The sequence below is a fragment of the Armigeres subalbatus genome, unplaced genomic scaffold, assembly GCF_024139115.2.
Source record: "Armigeres subalbatus isolate Guangzhou_Male unplaced genomic scaffold, GZ_Asu_2 Contig377, whole genome shotgun sequence".
NCBI lineage: Eukaryota > Metazoa > Arthropoda > Insecta > Diptera > Culicidae > Armigeres > Armigeres subalbatus.
In genome coordinates, this window is record NW_026943127.1 from 155108 (window position 1) to 178104 (window position 22997).

At 43.4% G+C, this 22997-nt stretch overlaps 1 protein-coding gene across 1 annotated transcript in view; it reads right to left on the reverse strand.

Moving 5' to 3' along the window:
• Nucleotides 1-22997, reverse strand: part of LOC134204059 (uncharacterized) — a 249619-nt gene that overhangs the window by 70201 nt on the left and 156421 nt on the right. The window contains 1 exon segment of the mRNA XM_062678883.1: nt 20574-22729. Within this exon segment, the coding sequence (XP_062534867.1) occupies nt 20574-22729 (2156 nt within the window).

Consider the following 22997-nt stretch of genomic DNA (forward strand, 5'->3'; position numbering starts at 1 on the left):
GAATCGTCGTCCAACTCTTTCCTCCTGCCGACGAATCCGCGCAATGCGCAGGCGTATTTCGCCGATGAGGAGGTGATGATCAGACGCGATATCGGCACTACGTTTATTCCGTACATCAAGAAGGCTCCGTTTCCATTTTCGGCTGATGCAGATGTGGTCGATTTGATTTTCTGTAAAGCCGTCACGGAGACCCACGTGACCTTGTGAACCGGTCGATGGGGGAAGAGCGATCCCCGATCACCATGTCGTTATTACCACAAAATTCTGCGAACAGCTCTCCGTTTTCACTCATTTCTCCGAGACCATGGCGTCCCATAATGCGCTCATGGTTCGAGTTGTCGGATCCGATCTTCGCATTGAAGTCGCCCAAACAGATCTTGATATCACCCTTCGGAATTCTATCTACGACGGCATTGAGTTGACTGTAGAAGTTCTCTTTGTCTTGCAGATCGGCAGCATCGGTTGGCGCATAACATTGGATTATAGTAAGGTTTCGGACCCGTGTTCTAAATCTGGCAACGATTATCCTTTCACTTATAGGTTCCCACTTCATAAGCGCAGAGTGTGCCTGAGCGCTTAGTAGGAAGCCAACTCCGCGATGCCGGGGAGCGTGTTCACCTCGTAAACCAGAGTATAGCAGAACTTGTCCCGACGGCGTTCTGTGTTCTCCAAAGTTTGGCCAACGGACTTCACTCAGTCCCAGGATCTCAAGCTTCATGCGGCGTGCCTCATTGGCAAGTTGTGCCAATTTACCCTGCTGGGCTAGGGTTAAAACGTTCCATGTTCCTATTCGTGTCCGTTGTTTCGCGCTAAGAGTCGTCGCCGTAAAATCAGTCCATATTCTTTCATTATCGGATTCTCGAACAAATTGATGTTTCGGGAACAGTAGGTTGTTGGCCCAAGGTTCCCTATCCACCGGGATGGGGCTGCCATCTTAGGTATAGCTTCCGGGGAATAGCATTTCATACTCAGCCGCTGGATGCCAGAACAGACGCTGTTGGAGCCGCACCTCCTTGGTGGACAGACGCTCGATCAGTCGGGTCAAATTTGTTTAAAGTCCCACCCAACACCAGGACTAGGCTAGTGCGCTTTGAGCGGCACACGGTCGCTTTGATAGGGCCTGCTTGGGGACACATGCAGCTTTTTATAGAAGTTCAACAGAGCCCACTGTCGAACCCCACCACATCCTAGGCAGACCCCACGGGACGCACCCTCTCACTCTAGCTGATGTCAGAAGGACAACAGTGCCCAGGCTGCACTACCAGCTAAGTACGCAACCCTTAGCTGGCGGTCAATTGTCATCGGAAGACCCGTGGAAGCGTGAGTATTGGAACTTGTGAGGACCAGAGCTATGTTAGGCGCCCCTTCCCGGATGTCAACTCACCATTTCGCAGCCCTGTCAAAAGTATCAACTAGGCATAAATCCTACAAAAACTTCTATTATCCCTTTCACCAAACGGAGAAAGGTACAACTGAAACCCCTTTTCTAGAATCAAACACAATTAGTTTATTCAAGTGAAGTAAAATATCTAGGTGTCATACTCGACGCAAAGCTTAATTGGAACTCTCATCTCCAATCAGTTGTGCAGAAAGGTCTCAATACACTTCGGGTTTGTTCAAAAACCCTTGGTAAAAGATGGGGCCTAAAATCAAGTATGATCATGTGGATATATAAAACCATTGTCCGTCCCAGGACAACTTACGCTTCCCTTGTCTGGTGGCCTAAAACTAATGAGGCTGCTGCAAGGGCTAAGCTCAACAAAATACAACGCACCGCTTGCATAGCCATCACTGGTGCAGTTCGTAGTACACCCACTTTGGCCCTAGACGCAATGCTTCACCTGCCCCGGTTAGATCAATTCATAAAGCTGGAAGCGGAAAAAAGTGCTCTAAGGTTAAAGAGAACAAAAACACTGCTGTCGGGAGACCTTACGGGTCACCTCAGCATATTAAATGAATTTGCCATAAATCCCGCAATAGGAATTTGTAGTGACTGGATGGAAACGGTAGTCAATTATGACTTACCTTACGATGTGTTCATTCCTTCCCGCCAGGAATGGGAAGGAGGTGGACCCAGCGTTCCAACAGGCTCTATAAATTTCTTCACAGATGGTTCGAAAATTAATAATCTGACAGGATCCGGAATCTATGGCCCTACAACAAAAATTTCTGTCCACTTAGGACAGTGGCCCACAGTATTTCAGGCGGAAATATATGCAATATTAGAATGCGTGTTATTATGCCTGAGGAGAAAGTATAGATTTGCAAAAATATGTATTTTCTCTGACAGCCAAGCGGCACTTAAGTCGCTTAATAACTACACTTGTAAATCAAAGCTAGTGTGGGAATGCATTCTGGCTTTGAAAAACTTATCCATACGCAATCGAGTCTACCTATATTGGATCCCAGGACATACGGGTCTAGAGCATGGTTTCCCAAACTGTGGGTCCCGACCCCCAGGGGGGTCGCGAGCGGATTGTTAGTGGGTCGCGCAGAACAAATATTAATTGCAGCTCGAATGCCGAACCTTTTGATCATTTTTTTCAGGAACATTATTTCAAGTTCAAACCGTATTTTATTTTAAATATCCACGCTATTTTATTTAAACATTTATGGCTAAAAGCTGTCCCCCCAATGAAGTAAAATAAAAACGCTAACATTTTGACGAACAATACCATGTTCGTCATTTTTTGCATTTGTACATGTAAGGTAACGTGAATATTTTTTATGTGGATGAAGCCGAAACAGATGACATTCTGATTCGATTAATGCTTAATACTACTTGGTAAAATGCATTTTTTCATAGGTGGGTCGCGAGACATATAGAATTTTGCTAGGTGGGTCGCATACCCAAAAGTTTGGGAAGCTCTGGTCTAGAGGGAAACGAGATTGCTGATGAGCTAGCCAGGAATGGATCTAATGAAAGGTTCATTGGCCCTGAGCCCTTCTGCGGGATCTCAGACTGCTCTGTAAAAATGAAACTGAACAAATATATGGTCAGTCAAATCACATCAAACTGGAATGCACTTCCCCATACGAGCCAATCCAAAAGGCTCGTAACGATTAACCCCAAGAAAACCCAACAACTATTAGGTCTCAACAAAAGGGATCTCAACATCTACACCGGTCTAATAACTGGACACTGCCCCTGCAGATACCATCTACAAAAGATCGGAGCAATCCAAACCTCAAATTGCCGCTTCTGTGACGAGGAGAGAGAAACATCAGAACACATCCTCTGCTATTGCAGTGCACTCATCCAACGTAGGTTCAAAGTTCTCAGCAAGCCCTTTTTAGAGCCTGCTGACATATGGATCTTGTCCCCCAAGGACGTGGTTGGCTTCATAAAGCTAGTCTCGCCAGAATGGGGGAGTCACATACTGTAACTCAGGATCTCTATTCATCAATAATAGATGGTCTTGAGTTCAGTCGATACCAAGGTATCTCAGTGACAAACATGTTACTGAGATAACTTGCGTATTTCACAGCAAAAGGGTATATCACAATAGTCCTAAAATCTGGACGCAGTGATCTTTACCCGACAAACGAAAAAAAAAAAAATCCGAAAATTGCCTAGATCGGCACCGGGAATCGAACCCAGCCACCCTCAGCATGGTCTTGCTTTATAGCCGCGCGTTTTACCGCACGGCTAAGGAGGGCCCACAGAAGGTTCCTTTTCAACAAAAATATCGCGTTTTCCCAGATCGAACTCTTTAGAAGTGGGCGTTTCCTCAGAATAATGAATGTTTGACCTGTTGAACAAATCTGTAGAAGATGACAACTTATCTTACGAACTCCAAAATATCTAACCCAACGAATATTCTTATATATACTAGCGCTTCCAAGCGGATGAGTTCCGAAATAATATGGTTTGCGACAGTTTCGTTTTGACCACTCGAATTAACGTACAATTCAATGGGATTGTACAAACTCGTCCTATGACAAGCACTTGAATTAATTTGTAGAAGACTGCATTTTTATAAATCCTACGGATTCCACAATGTCAAGCGAATAAGATCCGAGGTGATATATCAGTTAGCGCTCAACTTTCTAGCAGAGTAGTTGTGTTTCGCAGTGGATGCCACACGCAGGCTTTTGATTTTTTTCCGAGTTTTTCTGTGACACCTAACCAGCGGAAATAGCGCCGCGAGTGCCGCCGCGATGAGCGTTCATCGCGAAAACACGTTTCGTATCGACTACGCTAACGTGCCGAAGAAGCCTTCCTTCGAGGAGCTTCATGACTTTGTAGCATCCACATTGTATCTCCAATATGATCAAGTTGTCCGTCTCCAGCCAAGCAGAGCACTCGGCTGCGCATTAGTCAAGGTCACCGACCTTGAGCTAGCTCGGAGAATTGTAGCAGAACACGACAACAAACATGAAACAGAAGTAAATGGCAAAATCTACAAGCTTCGGATCACTGATTGCACTTCGGGTGCAGAACACGACGCTCTGCAATATATACGCTCCATCTGGCTCAGCTTTCCGAGCAGAACGAGAACGCTTCTACACCGGCACACTTGCATACTATCTTCGTCAGCATACAGAACACACACTGATTGCTGGCGATTTCAACTGTGTGATACGACAGTGTGACGCGACCGGCCAAAATCATAGCCCGGCTCTGTTGGCCACTACACAGCAGCTACAGCTGATCGATGTTTGGTAGAGCCTCTCTTCAAACAAGCTCCAGGCTTCAAACAGGTTTCACGTACGTCACGCACAATTCCTCTGCTTGCTTGGATCGTATCTACGTTATCCAGAACCTACGTAGTCAAGATGAATACACTAGTAGGTGCTCCAATCCAAGATGAATACACAGCTAGGTGTTGCAGTCTGCTCAATTTATGGACGAGAAGAAGGCGGGGGTGAAAAATTCATTTTCGGTGCAAAACATAAACAAACCGGCTGGCTCTCCCATACTAAAATCCAAGATGGCTGAATCGTGAATTTGGCAGATTGGAACACCTAGTGGTGTATTCATCTTGCTCCAATCTGCCAAGGAAGAGAAGAAGGCGGGGGTGAAAAGTTCATTTTCAGTGCAAAACGAAAACAAACCGGCTGGCTCTCCCATACTAAAATCCAAGATGGCTGAATCGTGAATTTGGCAGATTGGAACACCTAGTGATGTATTCATCTTGTACGTAGTCACCTGGGATCTGCCGATACGCATGTCTGCTCTTTTTCCTACCATAAGGCTCTAACAGCACGAATCTGTTTCTCCACCTAGGGCGTGAGTACATGTCCCTGGTCTACCCTTTTTTGAAAGTTGCTGATATAAGCCTGTAATCATTGTCTGCCCATTCCCTTGTCTGTCGTACCTCATTACGAATGTCTCCCCCTTGTTGTATATTTCAATGTCTGTCGTTAATCCCTTCCGTATGTCTTCCTCTCGTCGTTGTCTCCCGAAAACAGTTCGTTTGTCCCGCTACAGATGTAAAAATGCGAGGAATGTCAATGTGAACATCAGCATCGTAATTACTTAAGCATCCTAAAATCCTTTTCTTTCCTACTGTATTATTGTATTCCCTAACCTCGACTAAACCGCGAGTCTTTCGGTTCCCCAAAACTAACACTATGTATAAGAATCGAGAAATGTATTGATTTCGGCTCCGTAACGCGTCACGGCAAATGAGCCTTCCAAATAAACGAAAGATTCAAATAAAATAAATAAAACATTAAAGAACTCCGATTACGCTGGAAATATTGGACACGTCAACGAAGGAACTTCGTATCGTGGATGCAGTGGTGGCTTTTTTTCGGTGGAAATCAAAAGCAGCCTTCAACGATTTCCACCGTAATTACCAACGGTTATATGTGGAATTACGGCAAGCATACGATGGCTACTACCAAAATGCTGCGATGCTGTCAACGATAAACAGAGTGAAGGCGCAAATGTTGGTCCTGCAACCAAACTTCTCGCAAGCTTTCATGCGCATCAATCAAACGTACATAGCCGGTGAACCGATTTCCAACTCGGTGAAAAAAAGAGGAGAAAAACACCTATCACTGAACTACTCGACGACGACAATCAGCTCATCGATGACCCGGTAGAGATCGAGCAGTACCTGTTCAATTTCTACCGTAGACTTTACGCTGCCGGCGAAACAGAATAAGGATCCCGACAACACGCTCGAATGCGGAAGAGTTATTCCAGACGACGATCCATTCAACGAGGCCTGTGCGAGTGAAATAACTCCATCTGAATATCTTCACAGCTATCAAGTCCAGCAGCCCAAACAAATCCCCTGGAGGCGACTCTCTGCCGCGAGAATTCTATCTCAAAACATTCGACGTCATCTGGAGAGAGTTCTCACTAGTTATCAATGAGGCACTAGCAGGTAATTTCCCCTTTGTGTAGACGGCATTATTGTATTGGTTAAAAAGAAAGGGGGCAATCAAACTGCTCATTCGTAGAGGCCCATATCACTACCAGTGTTGGTAAAATCATTCATAAATCTCAATCATTGAGCGCTCCCACGCGACTAACACGTTTGTGATTTCAATGGAATGCATCACCTCTGAGTTTTTCATGCTGAAACGGATCATTTCTCTTATTTCTCAAAAAAAATCATTTAGCTCCAAAAAGTATTTACAATCAATTTGGAGGAAATTTATTGTTTACTCACGCAAGAGTATCCATTGTTCTATGTGTTGAACGTTAATTTACTGTTATTTTATGGAGGAGAACAAAAGAAAACCTATGATGATTTCAATGGATGATTCAACAGTTACTCATCCATGTTTCTTTTGGTGCTGAGTTGGGTGTGTTTCAACTCACGATTGATTTGAATCGTTCTTGAGTTTTGAGATTTTGAGTTTTTACCAACACTCTCTCGCATACTGAAGCAGCGTCTCGAAAATGTAATGAGAACCCACCACATGCTGAGTGATGCCCAGAAATGTACTAGTTCGGATCGTAATATCTTTCAAACCACGCACGCCTTAAGACCGCATGGCACAACTCATCAATAATAGTGCTGTCCAATGAGAGCTTGAAGTAGCTCGAAGTTTCTCCCTGTCCTGCTCATGCCCATTTGTTGACAAAAAAGAACGAGCAGGACGGGAACAACTTCGAGCTACTTCGAGCTGCTCATTAGACAGCACTAATTTAACAACGCTTCGTTCGATCTTCGGCATGCTTTTGATCTCGTCGATCGGAATTTCCTCTGTCGTAACATGTGCTCGCTCGGCTTCAACACGAACCTCGTTCGTCTCCTCAACAAAATAGGAGAACTATCGTCATCTCGCTTATTAGTCAATGGGCATCTATCTGAAACTTTGGCCATCGAGAGATAGGTTCGTTAAGGGGACCCACTCTCAATGCATCTCTTCATCCTCTATCTACAACCGCTGATAAAAAAAACTAGAAGACATATTTGGACCGAATCTCGTAATAGCGTACGCTGATGATGTGTCGGTAATCATTACGTGCAGAAACAGAATGGAGCAAATACGAGAAACGTTTCAACGCTTCGGATGAGTGTCTGAAGCACGGCTTAGTTTGGAGAAATATTCTACCTCCATATCCGTGGGTTATACCGACGACATGCCGCTCACCGTACTTGGCTGAGGTGCGAAAACACACTGCACATTTTGAGAGTTACGTTTGCAAATTCCATACGCCTAATGAACAAACTTAACTGGGATGCTCTTGTAGCCAAATTCACACAGCAAGTGTATCTTCACTCCTTCCGCACACTCAGCTTACACCAAAGGGTGACCCTACTAAATGTGTTCATCTCATCTAAACTTTGGTATCTGGCGTCGCTGCTCACTCCTGCTGTTGTACACACCGCTAAAATAACAATGACGATGAGAACTTTCCTATGGAGAGGCATTTCTGCAAGGCTGCCGATTCAACAGTTTGGCGCGGAATATAGAAAGAGGTGGGGTGAAGCTCCAATGGCCCATATTCAAATGCCGCTCTCTGCTGACAAACCGTCATGCCCAGGACATCGATAGATCTTTTATACTTCAAGCAAATCCTAATCTACTCGCTGATTGTCCATGTCTAAAGTTGTTCCTTGCGACTTTTGCTTTGCTTCACCCGCAAACCCAACAGAATCCATCTGCAGCAGCCATTCACACTTTTCTTATTGAGCAAACGGAAGATCCCAAAGTGTCACAAGAACATCCAAGAGAACATTGGGGGAAAATTTGGAAGAATATTTCAAGGAAGCAACTGACACCAAGCCAACAAACCACCCTATTCCTGGCCGTAAATCGTAAATTGGAGCATCGGGAGCTGATGTTTCGAATGAACAGAGCCGATGGACAAAATTGCCAATACTGCAACGCAGGATCTAAGCGCTTGAGCATAAGCTCAGTGCTTGTGTACGGGTGGAAGCGGCCTGGAGACTACTGCAGCAGATGATATCCGCTACTCTCAACGGATATCGCAGGCTTTCGGCAGAGCAATTACTAAGACCGCAACTACTTGGTATAGACATAAAGAAAAAAAATTCAAATCTTGAAATTGTTTGCAAATTATGTCAGCTTTATTATGCAAAGTAATAATGTTATCGACGTAGCAGCGCAAGAAATTGATGTATGAATAGTTATTTATGTAATTAATTTTTTACTCAATTAATGAACAAACAAATTTTACAAAAAAAATAAAACCATATAACTTGTGACAATGTTTTGACCTCTTGAACAAATTTGTAGATAACGGCAACTGATGATATACGAAAAAACACTACAGCACTGTACGATTCTAAACGGCTATTTCCAAGCCAGCCTGTGCCATCGGTACAACAGACCGAAAATCCCTGGCAGCTGGTCAGTAGGGCAAAACGGAAGTCGAACGCATCTTGACCCGCAAAGAAAGCTAAGTACAGAGGCGAGGCCTTGTTGGTGAAAACGGATAAGGCAAAGCACGCTGAACCCAGTAAACACAAGATCGTATATCATAGCGAATAAGTGTACAAAGTGGAGTCCATATACATACATTTTGCATGCAGTCAAATGGAGGAATGCGCCTATATCGCCTCCACCATGTATACTCCTTAGCCGTGCGGTAAGACGCGTGGCTACAAAGCAAGACCATGCTGAGGGTGGCTGGGTTCGATTCCCGGTGCCGGTCTAGGCAATTTTCGGATTGGAAATTGTCTCGACTTCCCTGGGCATAAAAGTATCATCGTGCTAGCCTCATGATATACGAATGCAAAAATGGTAACCTGGCAGTTAATAACTGTGGAAGTGCTTAATGAACACTAAGCTGCGAGGCGGCTCTGTCCCAGTGTGGGGATGTAATGCCAATAAGAAGAAGAAGAAGATGTATACTTATTCGCTAGCACATGCGACTTTGTGTTGGCTGGGAAGTCCTTAAATCGATGCAGGCGGCCGAAAATCTTTCTGGGTCAGGACGTGCGAAGCGTCAGACGCACCAAGACCGATGAAATGATCTTGGTTCTGAAACGCGGAGCGCAGGCTAGTGGGACTGACTACATGAAGCTGGCCCAAGAGGTCTTGGGTGACGACCCCGAGGTGAGGTCGTTGGGGCGGAAGTGACCCTCCAGTGCAAGCAACAGGACGAGGTCACGAACGCGGACGACGTCGTCTCTGCCGTCAGAGACCAGTGCGGTACAGAGGTCGACAAGACCTCTGTACGCCTAAGAGGCGGTCCCTTTGGCACGCAGGTAGCCTACCTTAGGGGCAAGCCAGAGTAAACGCGACGTGCGATGCGACGCAACGCGACAGTGCAATTTGACAGCCTGTTGATAATGATTGTTATTATTTTACATGAGTCGCGTCGCATCGCTCGTCGCGTTTACTCTGGCTTGCCCCTTAGGTTACCGGTTGCGGAAGCCAAAAAGGTAATGGAGCGAGGGAAGTTGAAGATCGGCTGGTCAGAGTGCCCAGTGAGCAAACTCCAGCCGCCTTCAGTGGACAGGTGCACAAGTCCTACAATTTTAAGGGCCCAGACAGTAGCAACCTTTGTCGTCGTTGTGGTGAGGAAGTAAGCAAGGCGTATGAATGTGATAAGGCACCAAAGTGCTTTATCTGCGCCAGCAAAGAGCAAGCCTGTAACCACGTTATGGGTGGGTCTTCGTGTCCCATCGGAGAGAAAAATAAGAATAAGTCGTGCAAGTAACACAGCTGAATCTTAATCACTGTGCAACTGCCAAGCAGCTGCTGTGGCAGTCGGTCTCGAAGTCGAGGACCGATGTCGCCCTCCTGTCCGACCCGTACAACGTCCCTGTCGATAACGGCAATTGGGTGACGGACGGGTCTAGGATGGTGGCTATTTGCACAACAAGACGGTACACGATCCAAGAGGTGGTACACTCTTCTGCTGTGGGTGTCGCGATAGCTAAGATCAATGGTATGTTCTATTGTAGCTGCTAGGCCCTACCAAGGTGGCCATTAGAACAGTTCAACCAGATGATCGATATGCTATCGTCTGACCTAATGGGTCGTAAGCCGGTCGTCATAGCAGGAGATTTCAACGCTTGGGCAGTGGAGTGGGGCAGCTGCAGCACCAGTCGTAGGGGTTAAGCGTTACTAGAGGCTCTAATGAAGCTCGACGCAGTGCTAGTTAATGATGGTTCCGCTAGCACGTTCATAAGGAACGGGGTCGAGTCATGGGTTGACGTAGCGTTTGTCAGTCCTGGTCTGGCACCAAACTTGGACTGGAGGGTGGACGAGGGTTGCACCCATAGTTATCATCTAGCAAATCGCTTCAAGATCAACTATGGCGTGCAACATCCGAGGTCCGGCGATCCCTGTCTGGGGGTCCGGGGGTGAGGAACCAATCACTTCGACAGGGAAGTTCTCACCGCGGCCCTGGGACTGGAAGCCAACACTGAAGGTCGAAGTGAGGATGCGTTGGTAGCTGTCCTATCACGCGCGTGTGACGCCATCATACCGAGGAAAGCCTATGGGTGCGGCCGAAATGGTGGCTCCGGTGACGAACGAAGAGTTACTCGCGGTGACCCAATCCCTGGTAACGAACAAAGCTCCAGCGCCTGTTGGAGTTCCGAACAGCGCTATCAAGGCAGCAATCATAGCTATCCCGAACATGTTCAGGCTAGCAATGCAAAGATGCCTAGATGAGTGTAGATTCCCCGAAAGATGGAAAAGAGAGAAACTGGTGTTGTTGCCGAAGTTTTTTCCATCACGAGTGGTTGACGAAGGCGGTTGTGTGTCGTTGCGCTCCGCAAGTATTTAATTTTATTTTTTTTCTCATCGTGTAGCCACTCGTCTAGTATCGCGGCGTCTTAACTATTTTTAAACATTCAAACTTGACGTGATAAATATTTTTTATTTTACATACCCATACGTTTTCCTCGCGTTCAACTTTACCCCTCCGTGTTTATTTTTTAAATATTGTGACCTGACCCGCGCGCATTTCGCGTTTAATTGTGCCATGAAGTGTGGAATAAGAAATTGTGCGCAAAGTGACAATCACTTTTTAAGGCGCTGTTATGGATCTTGCAAACGCACCTTTCATGCAGCATGCATAGGCGTCCAAAGGAATCACGAAGAAGTGCTACGCACTTTTATGCTGCCTCTTTGTAATGATTGCCAAGAAAAGTTCGCGCAAGAGCTCAATCTAAATAAATTATCAATGTCTCTGAAAAACATCTCTGAGAACATTGAACACACATTAGTGGCAAATCATAAGGTGCTCACAAATTTTGAGACGTTAAACAACACACACGATGAGGCGATTGCTCACGTCGAAACAATGCTTACCAACATTGAGCGGGGCGTCATCAATGTCACCAACAACAACAGAGCATACGCTACAGAAATTAAAAACAAGCTATCAGCATTTTTGGACACACCTCCTCCGGACGACCTCATAGTAGAAAAGGCGGTTAAATCAGCTACAGCAGCAGCAGTGGAGGCGATGGAAACAACAACAATTTCAATGGGCCTTATTCCACAACTAATAAATGACCTCAGAAGCGACCTGGTGCCATCTTCCCTATTTATTTATTTATCATCAGACTAAGGCCGGAATGGCCTGTGCTGCACATAAAAGACTTCTCCATTCAGCTCGGTTCATGGCTGCACTTCGCCAACCACGCAGTCTGCGGAGGGTCCGCAAGTCGTCCTCCACCTGATCGATCCACCTTGCCCGCTGTGCACCTCGCCTTCTTGTTCCCGTCGGATCGTTGTTGAGAACCATTTTCACCGGATTACTGTCCGACATTCTGGCTACGTGCCCGGCCCACCGCAGTCTTCCGATTTTCGCGGTGTGAACGATGGATGGTTCTCCCAACAGCTGATGCAACTCGTGGTTCATTCGCCTCCTCCACGTACCGTCCGCCATCTGCACCCCACCATAGATGGTACGCAACACTTTCCTTTCGAAAACTCCCAGTGCGCGTTGGTCCTCCACGAGCATCGTCCAGGTCTCGTGTCCGTAGAGAACTACCGGTCTTATAAGCGTTTTGTAGATAGTCAGTTTGGTACGGCGGCGAACTCTATTCGATCGGAGCGTCTTGCGGAGTCCAAAGTACGTACGATTTCCAGCCACTAAGCGTCTCCGAATTTCTCTGCTGGTATCGTTATCGGCGGTCACCAGTGAGCCCAAGTACACGAATTCTTCAACCACCTCGATTTCGTCACCACCGATAGAAACTCGTGGTGGGTGGCTCACATTGACCTCTCTTGAGCCTTTTCCTATCATATACTTCGTCTTCGACGTGTTGATGACTAGTCCAATCCGTTTAGCTTCGCTTTTCAGTCTGATGTAGGCTTCCTCCATCCTCTCGAAGTTACGTGCCATGATATCAATGTCGTCGGCGAAACCAAATAACTGGACGGACTTCGTGAAAATCGTACCACTCGTGTCAATCCCTGCCCTTCGTATTACTCCCTCCAAAGCGATGTTGAATAGCAGACACGAAAGACCATCACCTTGCCGTAACCCTCTACGGGTTTCGAAGGGACTCCAGAATGCCCCTGAAACTCGAACTACGCACATCACCCGATCCATCGTCGCCTTGATCAACCGTATCAGTTTATCCGGAAATCCGTTTTCGTGCATTAGCTGCCATAGCTGGTCCCAATCGATTGTATCATATGCGGCTTTGAAGTCGATAAATAGATGATGTGTGGGCACGTAGTATTCGCGGCATTTCTGCAATACCTGACGTATGGCGAACACCTGGTCTGTGGTAGAGCGTTCACCCATAAATCCCGCCTGGTACTGCCCCACGAACTCTCTTGCAATTGGTGTTAGTCGGCGGCATAAAATTTGGGAAAGTACCTTGTAGGCGGCGTTCAGCAATGTGATTGCGCGGTAGTTGCTACAATCCAGCTTATCACCCTTTTTGTAGATGAGACAAACGACACCTTCCATCCACTCCTGCGGCAGAACCTCATCCTCCCAAACCTTGGTAATCACCCAGTGCAGCGCTTTAGCCAGTGCCTCACCACCGTGTTTAAACAGCTCTCCCGGTAGTTGGTCAACTCCAGGGGCTTTGTTGTTTTTCAGCCGGCCGATCTCCTCCTGGATTTCCTGGAGATTCGGAGCCGGAAATCGCATGTCCTGCGCGCGTGCTCCTAGGTTCATTACCATACCGCCACCGTTGTCTGCCATATCGCCATTCAGGTGCTCTTCGTAGTGCTGCCGCCACCTTTGGATCACCTCACGCTCGTTCGTAAGAAGGTTCACGTTTATGTCCTTACACATATCTTCCCTAGTCCTCACTGAATCAAAAAAATTTGGATGAACTATTGGATGAAGTGAAACATGTTTCTGCTGCTGTTTCCAACTTAAGTAAAAGTGCAGAAATAAATTCACTTCCTTTACTCAACACTTTGGCAGACGAGCTATACGACCTTTCGACTACTGAGCTGCCTCCACAACAACAAGAACTGCATCAACACCAACAACATCAACAACAAGAACAGCAACAACAATCTTTCCAAGACTCCAATGAACGGCAAAAGGCATCAGATCATCTACGACAACAACAAAATCAACAGTCCCAGCAAGACGTGACCAATAATGCAATCATGGACCTGTTTGCTGAGCGTCGAGCCAAATTCTCTAAATTAAGCAACGAAGCTCAACCGAAAAAAGACCTTTCCTCCGCTGGTTGGCGGATGCTGGGAAATAAATGGTATTGGAGGCCAGACTGGTCGACATACGACAACAAGCTGAATAGGCAAAAGATCCAAGAAAAAGCCTTTGATAAGGCTAGACAACGAAGGAAACGAAGGAAGCAACAATCCGTTCGTATTAGCAACAAACCACCTGCAACTGTCAAAGATCATACTCAAGGACACATGGGTAAAGACAAGGAACTACTTGCTATTGCTAAAGTTAAATTTGCCGGTCCACCCTCTATCACCGACCATCCTGTTTCTGGTCTATCGGTCCCAAAACTAATTAATTTTAGAAAGGGTGAAACTATCAACCCATATCGAGCAGAACCACCTATTCAAAAAGAACAACATCAACCAGAAAACTATCAACAGTCACAAAACCAACAACAACAGCAACAGCCAGCACAACTTTCTTGCAGCAGTGAAAGCCGACTTCAAATGGAAATCGAGCACCCCCCTCTGCTGGACCCAATGCGACCACCTATAGTAAGACTCACAAAGCAATCTGCGTCTGGTGATCGACGCACGACTACGGGACCCAAAAATTATGGACATTGTGCGGATGTTCCTGTCATACTTGCACGACCAGCCACCTGCAGTATGCATTCGTGGAACCACCAAAACCAGCGCCACTGCAATGCTAGCATCTGAAGGACTACCAACAGACTTTCAACTATTGCGTCAAATTTTCCTGGATGTACACGAGGATCTAGGAATATCTCGCAACGACGCCTTGGCAGACGTTCAATCACACCGCCTTTCCTTTCCAGTGAACGCACTCAACAACTTCAACGCACTAGGAAGGCCGCATATAAATTCTACAGCCCATCAAATTTTCATCGACAATGACGCACTCTCCGGAAGTAACATTAACAAGTGAAAATAACAAGCTAAATGAAACATCAGAAGAGGTAAATATTTCTTCGACCGTCATACTTCCAAAAACTTCTTCGCAGAAACAGAATTCGACTGAAGTTCTAATTTATTGCCCAGCCAAAATGAAGGATATATTTAAAAATTTATTAAGCTCATCCTTTTCGATTATTCTGGCAACTGAAACAAGCTGGGATGAAAGCGTTAGGAGTGAAGAAATGTTTGGAAGTAACTTTAATGTATTTAGAGATGACAGGAGTTTTCTAACGTCTCAGAAAAAGTCCGGTGGTGGTGTTCTAATAGCTATATCAGCAAACTTTAATTCAGAAATCATCACAACAAATAAATTCAATGAATTTGAGCATGTCTGGGTAAAAACCCATATAGCTGGAGAAATGCATATATTCGCATCGGTATATTTCCCACCTAATCATGCTTGTAAGCACAACTATGAATCTTTTTTTGAGTGCGCTGAACAAATACTATCAGAACATCCACCGGAGGTTAACGTTCACATCTATGGGGACTTTAACCAACGCAATGCTGACTTTATTCTAGACTCAGAAAACGAATGTATCCTACTGCCAGTCGTTGGGGATAACGAAACTTTGCAATTAATTTTTGACAAGTTTGCAAGTTTAGGATTGAACCAAATTAATCATACAAAAAACAATCAAAATTGCTATTTGGACCTCTTGCTGGCAAATATCTATGAAGATTTCTGTGTAACAGAATCTATCAATCCATTGTGGAAAAATGAAGCGTTCCACACTGCAATCGTATACTCGTTATTCATACATGAACAACAAAGACCCTACGATTGTGAGTATGAGGATGTCTTTGAATACAATTTAGTGAACTATGAAAATATTTGAGGTAGGTTAAGTAGTGTAAACTGGCAAAGAGTTTTAAGAAATGAAGAAAATGTCGAAGCATCTGTTAACACTTTTTACAGATTATTATCTGACATATTCTCTGACATATAATAAAGATCCAATTTGGTATAATCGGCAAATCAAACAACAAAAGTCATAACAGTAATGAAAATTTAGCATATTACTTGGACGTATGTGATCAATTGGATTACGCTATCAATAACGCTTTGGAAGATTACAATTCAAAAACTGAGAGCGAAATAAAGTCCTGTCCAAAGAACTTCTTTAATTACGTAAAAACTAAACTGAAATCTAATAACTTTCCATCAATTATGCATCTTGACGAAAACGCGGGGGATAGCTCGGAAAAGAACTGTAATCTTTTTGCAGATTTTTTCCAGGAAACCTATTCTACATTTTCTGAAAATGATCGTGACCGCGACTATTTTGCATTTTTCCCAGACTTTTCAAATGATATTGGAGTGAATCAACTTCATGTCCATGACATTTTGCAGGCCCTACGTAGTTTAGATGCTTCGAAAGGTCCTGGTTCTGATGGAATCCCTCCTATATTTATGAAAACCCTAGCAGTGGAACTTACCACTCCATTATTTTGGCTATTTAATATGTCACTAGAATCAGGAGAATTCCCAAATATATGGAAAAACTCATTTTTGATACCCATTTTCAAATCTGGAAAAAAATCAGACATACGTAATTATCGTGGAATAGCCATTATCTCTTGCATTCCAAAACTTTTTGAGGCCATAGTAAACGAAAAATTATTCAAACAAGTAAAAAACCGAATAACAGACGCACAGCATGGCTTCTGTAAAGGGCGTTCAAGTTCAACTAATCTTCTTGAATTTGTTGACTATACCCTGAATGCAATGGATAAAGGAAACCATGTAGAAGCTCTTTATACTGACTTCAGTAAAGCATTTGATCGCATAGATATACCCATGCTTCTATTTAAATTGAAAAAAAAAAACTGGAATTGAGCCGGGACTACTCAAATGGCTTGAATCCTACTTAACTGATCGCCAATTGATTATAAAATTTAACAACAAACGATCAAAACCCATTCAAGCCACTTCCGGTGTCCCCCAGGGCTCTCATTTGGGGCCTCCATTATTCATAATATATGTAAACGACATTTCCTTCATTCTTGACAAAATTAAAGTGTTAATCTATGCAGATGACATGAAGCTCTTTTTGGAAATAGGGAATAAAAATGACCTCAACATATTCCAGAACGAAATATGCTCATTCTACGAATAGTACAATAAAAGCCTATTGCAACTGAATGTAAAATGTAACCTTATATCATTCAGCAGAAAAAGAACAGCATAAAATCTCTCAATTACATTAGGAAACCAGGTTATAGAGAAATGCGATTGAGTTAGGGATTTAGGAATTATCTTAGACTCCAAACTAACGTTCATCGACCATTACAACACCATTATTCATAAAGCAAATAATATGATGGGTTTTATAAAACGTTTCTGCTATAACTTTCATGACCCATACACAATTAAAACATTATATATTGCTTATGTAAGGTCGATACTGGAATATTGCAGCATTGTATGGTCTCCATTTTCAATAACACACGAAAAAAGATTAGAATCAGTACAAAAACAATTTCTATTATTTGCTCTTCGTAAATTAGGTTGGTCAACATTCCCACTTCCATCATATGAGGCACGCTGTAAGTTTATAAACATTCAATCTTTGAAAGAGCGTCGTGAAACTGCAATGGTTTCATTTATTAACGATATAGTTTCGCAGCGTATCGATTCAACAAACATTTTATCAAATTTAAATTTCTACATACCATCTCGACAACTGAGTCATCGACATACATTTTTAATTAATCACTGCCGTACAAATTATGCAAAATTTGGACCTCTCAATCAGATGATGGCCATCTATAATCAACACTGCCAAACTATTGACTTTACAATGTCTCGGCAGAACCTAAACAAATATTTTGTCACAATTCGAAACCTACACATTTAAATTTACATTAAATCTCAAAATTAAACACTTCTTAACCAAACTATGTTTATTTTTATACACTATAATACCGTATTTATAGCATTAAGAAAATAAAGGCTATCTGTTTTGAGTAAAAATATTAGAAATTATGTATTATAAAATTAGGATTTGATTTATTCCCCGTAACGCTGGGTAAACACCTTTGCGTGGTGTGTTACGGTTTAAGATCTACCACGGTCACATTGTCAGCTACAGGCAAATCCTGATCCAACGAACACCTTCCCCAATATCCAACTCCGTGGTACTTACTTATGAGGGTGTCGCTGAGTCGGGGGCCTCTCGTTAAGTAAGTACTACATCAACACTTCCTTCCCCTCCCAAGTTACGGTGAAGATGGGCGTGGCCAGGAGTAGTAATCCTCATGCTTTTGTTATTTTTATCCTAGATTGAAATCAAAGACCACACCCACCTTGATTTCTGATAGCAATCTGAATAAGGATTTCAAAAGAAAAACATGAGTATCACTAGTGTCCAATCTACGAAGTACACCGTAACTATGCTATGCTAAAATTAGGATTTGATTTATGTTTACGAAATTAAAGACTAAACGAAATTTAATAACTCAAATGTTGCCAGGACATAATTGTTATATTGGATTTGAAAACAAATTGTAGATGAACCATTAGCCAGTTTTTGTGTGTTCCTAATTATTATACTATTCAATTTTCTCATTTTTTGTGGGAAATGAGTCAACTTAGATCACGTTTGAAAGAATAAAAACTGGTATATAGGGGGAAATACGGCTTTGGCAGGTTTTGTTCTATTATTGGCAGGGGGGTTTTTGTCGACCAAATTTTATGAAATTTTGCCACAATATTCTTTGATATGCAGAGAATGTTTAGGCCAAATTTGAGCCTAGTCAGGCATAAAAAACCCCCTGCCAATAATAGAACAAAACCTGCCAAAGCCGTCATTCCCCCTAATTGAATGTTGATGAAAAAAGCCTAAAATCGAACTTGAATTGTGTTTCTATTGCATTTGGTATGGAAATGAACTTGAGGTGGAGTGTGCATGGACTGGATTTTGATTAAATCCAACTGATTTTTTATTTTTAGTTACATTAATTGAGTACCTACAGAAGGGAGAAAATGTAGAGAATAATGATGTTCGATAATTGTAAATGTTTTTTTTTCCTCTTTACGGTTCAATTTTTAAACCACCGCAGCGTCACTTCATAGTTTCTCTCTGCTGTTTGGCATGGCATTCTACGATGACAACGCCAAATATCAGATTTTTGTTTCAGTGTATTGAAGACTTTCAGGCTTGCGGTAGAACTTTGACAGCTGCGGAAGAACTTTGCGGAATCCGCAAAATGGTAAATTTTGAAAAGATCCGCAATAAATAATCTTGAAAAACATGCAAAGTAATCAATCATGATTTTAGTTTTAAAAAATCAGAGTATCACCTGCCATAAGACGAGTTTATACAATCCCATTGAATTCCACCACTTAATTGTATCTTGACAGATACGTATTGCGACCTCAACAGTAAGGCCGTCTTCAGTGTCTCGTACTTGACTCGACTTCACGAGTCGAGTACGAGACACTGAAGACGGCCTTACTGTTGAGGTCGAAATACGTATCTGTCAAGATACAATTAAGTGGTGGAATTCAATGGGATTGTATAAACTCGTCTTATGGCAGGTGAAAACATTCCACTAAAAAGCTCAAAATAATTTTCTTATCAATCAGGGTATGCTGTGAATTACTGAAAAACTCAAAATCTTTGGAACAACGATCATTCTTCAGACTAATTTTGCGAATTTTGTACTTCGTTGTCAAGAAATACTCAATACTTCTAATTCACCACAACGGCGTGTTTGCATGGGGCATCCATACGTTTTTTGAGAGATTCTCAAACTCGCGAAAAAGTATTCCTGTCGGCCAGGTCTTTGGTCTGAGTGCAACTTTCTTTAATCTTACAGCCGGGTTCGAACTACGGGTTCTGGGACACTAAGAACCTCTGCAGAAACAGAGCAAAAATTTACTCTAGTTCCGCTTAAGAGAGATTTACTGATGAGACGTCGTTTCAAAGGTGGTTGGCGTGTGGGAATTCTCGGACTGGAGCGACTCGGATTTGAAAGAGCGATGCATTTCGAGAACTGAGCGATCTGTTCTCCCTGCTTAACTGTTTCCGCTTTGAGTTTAGCGTGGGCGATCTCATGTCTTTCAGCAATCGACCCTTAGAAATAGTAGACTTGAATTGTGCACATTTCATGAGTTTCGTGCAAGCATCACACATCCAGAACAATTTGGAAAACGAGTTGAGAACATTCACGAAGGTCTTCGATAATTTACTGCATAGTGCTCACATACACAAACATACATACATACACACAAGCATACATCACCTCAAATCATCGAGCTGAGCCGATTGATATATAACACCATGGGTGTCCGACCCTTCTATCACGCTAGTTTATCGAGTTTATCAGTTGAAGAAGTGCATGAATCTAGCGTAAAATTAATCATTTGTTTTAAAAACTGTATATATCCATACTGCATACTGTTTTTGAACAAATTGGCACCGAATCTTTTAATCCTAGGCTAACATTACCTCCCGTGACCCCACATTCGTTTTTTTGGTATTAAAATCACTTTCACTTTCTAACTAAAAGCCATTGAAAGCTAAGTTTTTGTTTTTACAATAACACTTTTAAGAAATGAATAACATATACAATGTAGCACTTACCGGTTTTTCTGGCGATGTCCTGACATGCAGTTGTTGTTTCCCGAAACAATTTAAACTGCTGGAGGAATTATCCGGAGATATATTGTTGAAGCCAAACTGTTGCGTGGAAATTCGAACTGGCGATGTTGTTTCGACTACCACACCACTTGATCTGTCGCCGTCGTTGTTCTCTTCGTGGCTATTATTAGTAGTTGGATTAAATTTAAGCACAACGTCGGTATTTCTTAAATGTTGATTGTTATTGCTATCGCTTTGCCCACTGACGACGACGGCGGCGTTGGCCGGGACCTTCTGTTCACTATCAACCAGCGAGGGTGGATCTGGACAATCGGTATTTGCTTCACTGACACAGGCACTTGATTGGGAATTCGACGTCACATTGCACTTTTTGTATTTAACCGTGTGGAAATTTTGCTTTGCTTCCTCGTTGAAGCTGTTTACTACCAACGTCGGCACTAAATCACTACCGCTACACACACTACTCAATTCGTCCGACGAGCATATGAAAATGTTGCTGCTTTGTGCACTATCATAATTACCGGGACACAGTTCGCCAGACGATTCATCGAGTTTTGGTACCGATAGGCATTTATGATATTCCCGGTAATCTTCTTCATTGATCACAGTGATGACATCGTCTCCAGCTGATGAGATATCCGAAGAATCGATAAAAGTAAAGTCCTCCAGTTCAGCTGTAACCAAACTGGGAGTTTGGGGATTTGTGTTTAAATTTTGAGCACAGTATCGGCTTAAAGATTGTAGCCGAACTTCAGCATTAGATCCTCGAGAAGGTAGTTTTGGTGTAACTTGGCATATCACAACTGGAGGTGACGCGCAGCCGTTGTTTTTGGCACCAATAGTATCGGAGTTGAATTGTCTATGAGGTTGAAATTGGACGACACTCGCGTGATTTATGACGGGAGGAACTTTTCGTTGACCGTTAACTCGATAGTTTTCTAAATGTGGGATGGTGTGATTTTTGGGAGTGTGCCTGTTTTGGTGGTGGATGGCCGATCTATTAATACGGAACTGATTGCTTTCATCTGAGCAGCCGTTTGAGTCACTGAAAGCTCTGACTCTTCCACGTTCAGGTGTATCGGGTAGGCCAAAATCAAACGTAGACGATTCCGTTCGTGCGGTTAAGTTCTTGTTGAATGAACCAGAGCACGACGGAATCGGTGAACAAGGTGGTGTTAGCTTCACGCGATCGCTGAACAACCACGACTCTGCTACTGCAGTTGGTGGGGGTGGTAAAGGCAACGGCGACGGGGGCGATCTAGGCGACAACGACGAAGATGAGGACAACTCGTCTGCACAAATATCATCGCCTCTTGTGGTGGTATTTTTCCCGATATTATTTTTATTGTTAATTCCCGTTCGACCCACACTTGAATTCGGTCCAAAATACACACCATACGACGACGTATTCTTTTTCTTAAAATTATTTATGTTCACATCTTTCAACCGCGGCTCTTTTGAATGCTGTGCGTTTTTGAAATTTAAATTTAAATCATCGCATTCGTTCTTCTTCACACTGACTCCACTGGTGCCGCCTCTCAGAAGACCTTTCCCACTGATGATCTCCGCGGAGGAAAATTCGCCATGTTTCTGAACACTACTTTTCACGGCATCATATTCGCTACTGCTAATGCCCGACGACCACTTTTCGTTCAAATTGCGCGAATCGCCACCATAACCGAATCCGTTACGATGATTTTTACTAGTTCGACTTTCGTCAACGTACGGCGACGGCACTGTATCCTTGTGTTCACCTTTGTTGTTCACTATCTTCAGCTTCTTACTGTCCGAGTACTTGTTACTCACTTTAACTAGATTATTATTTTTAGCATTTTTGTTGGAAGCACTATTGAAATTGTTAGTGGTATAACAACACACGCCCGATACTGATGCCGGAGAGGATTCGCGTTGCTGATTATGTTTATCAACACCTGGAAAAGTGCTGCCGTTCTTATTATTGTTGCTGCAATTGTTCGATAAGTCCGATTCGTTAGTACCGCCGTGCTGTAACTTTTCACTGAGGTTTCCTTGTTGTGGAGCAATTTGCTTCTGAGGAGCTTGATGCAGCTGCCGATGAGTGGTGGATGACGATGAAGACGATGATGTTGATGTTGAGGGCGACGATTTTCTATTCTTAGCTGGAAAGATAGAAAACGAAAATTTGAATTTTCATCGTTTCGTGTGTTCGCTGTTCGTTCGTAATGTTGATAGGTTGGTTGGGTGGTGAAAAATAAATACACGCAGATGTGATATTTTCCTGAATGCTACACCTACTCAGAGAAAGATATAGGCAGTGAATGGCGATGATTTCAGTTTTGGTTTCGGATTAAGTTGTGCGCACTGATGTGTCCACAGGGGCAACAAGGGGTTATCATTTGAAGGGTTTTGTTCAATACGAACTGTTAG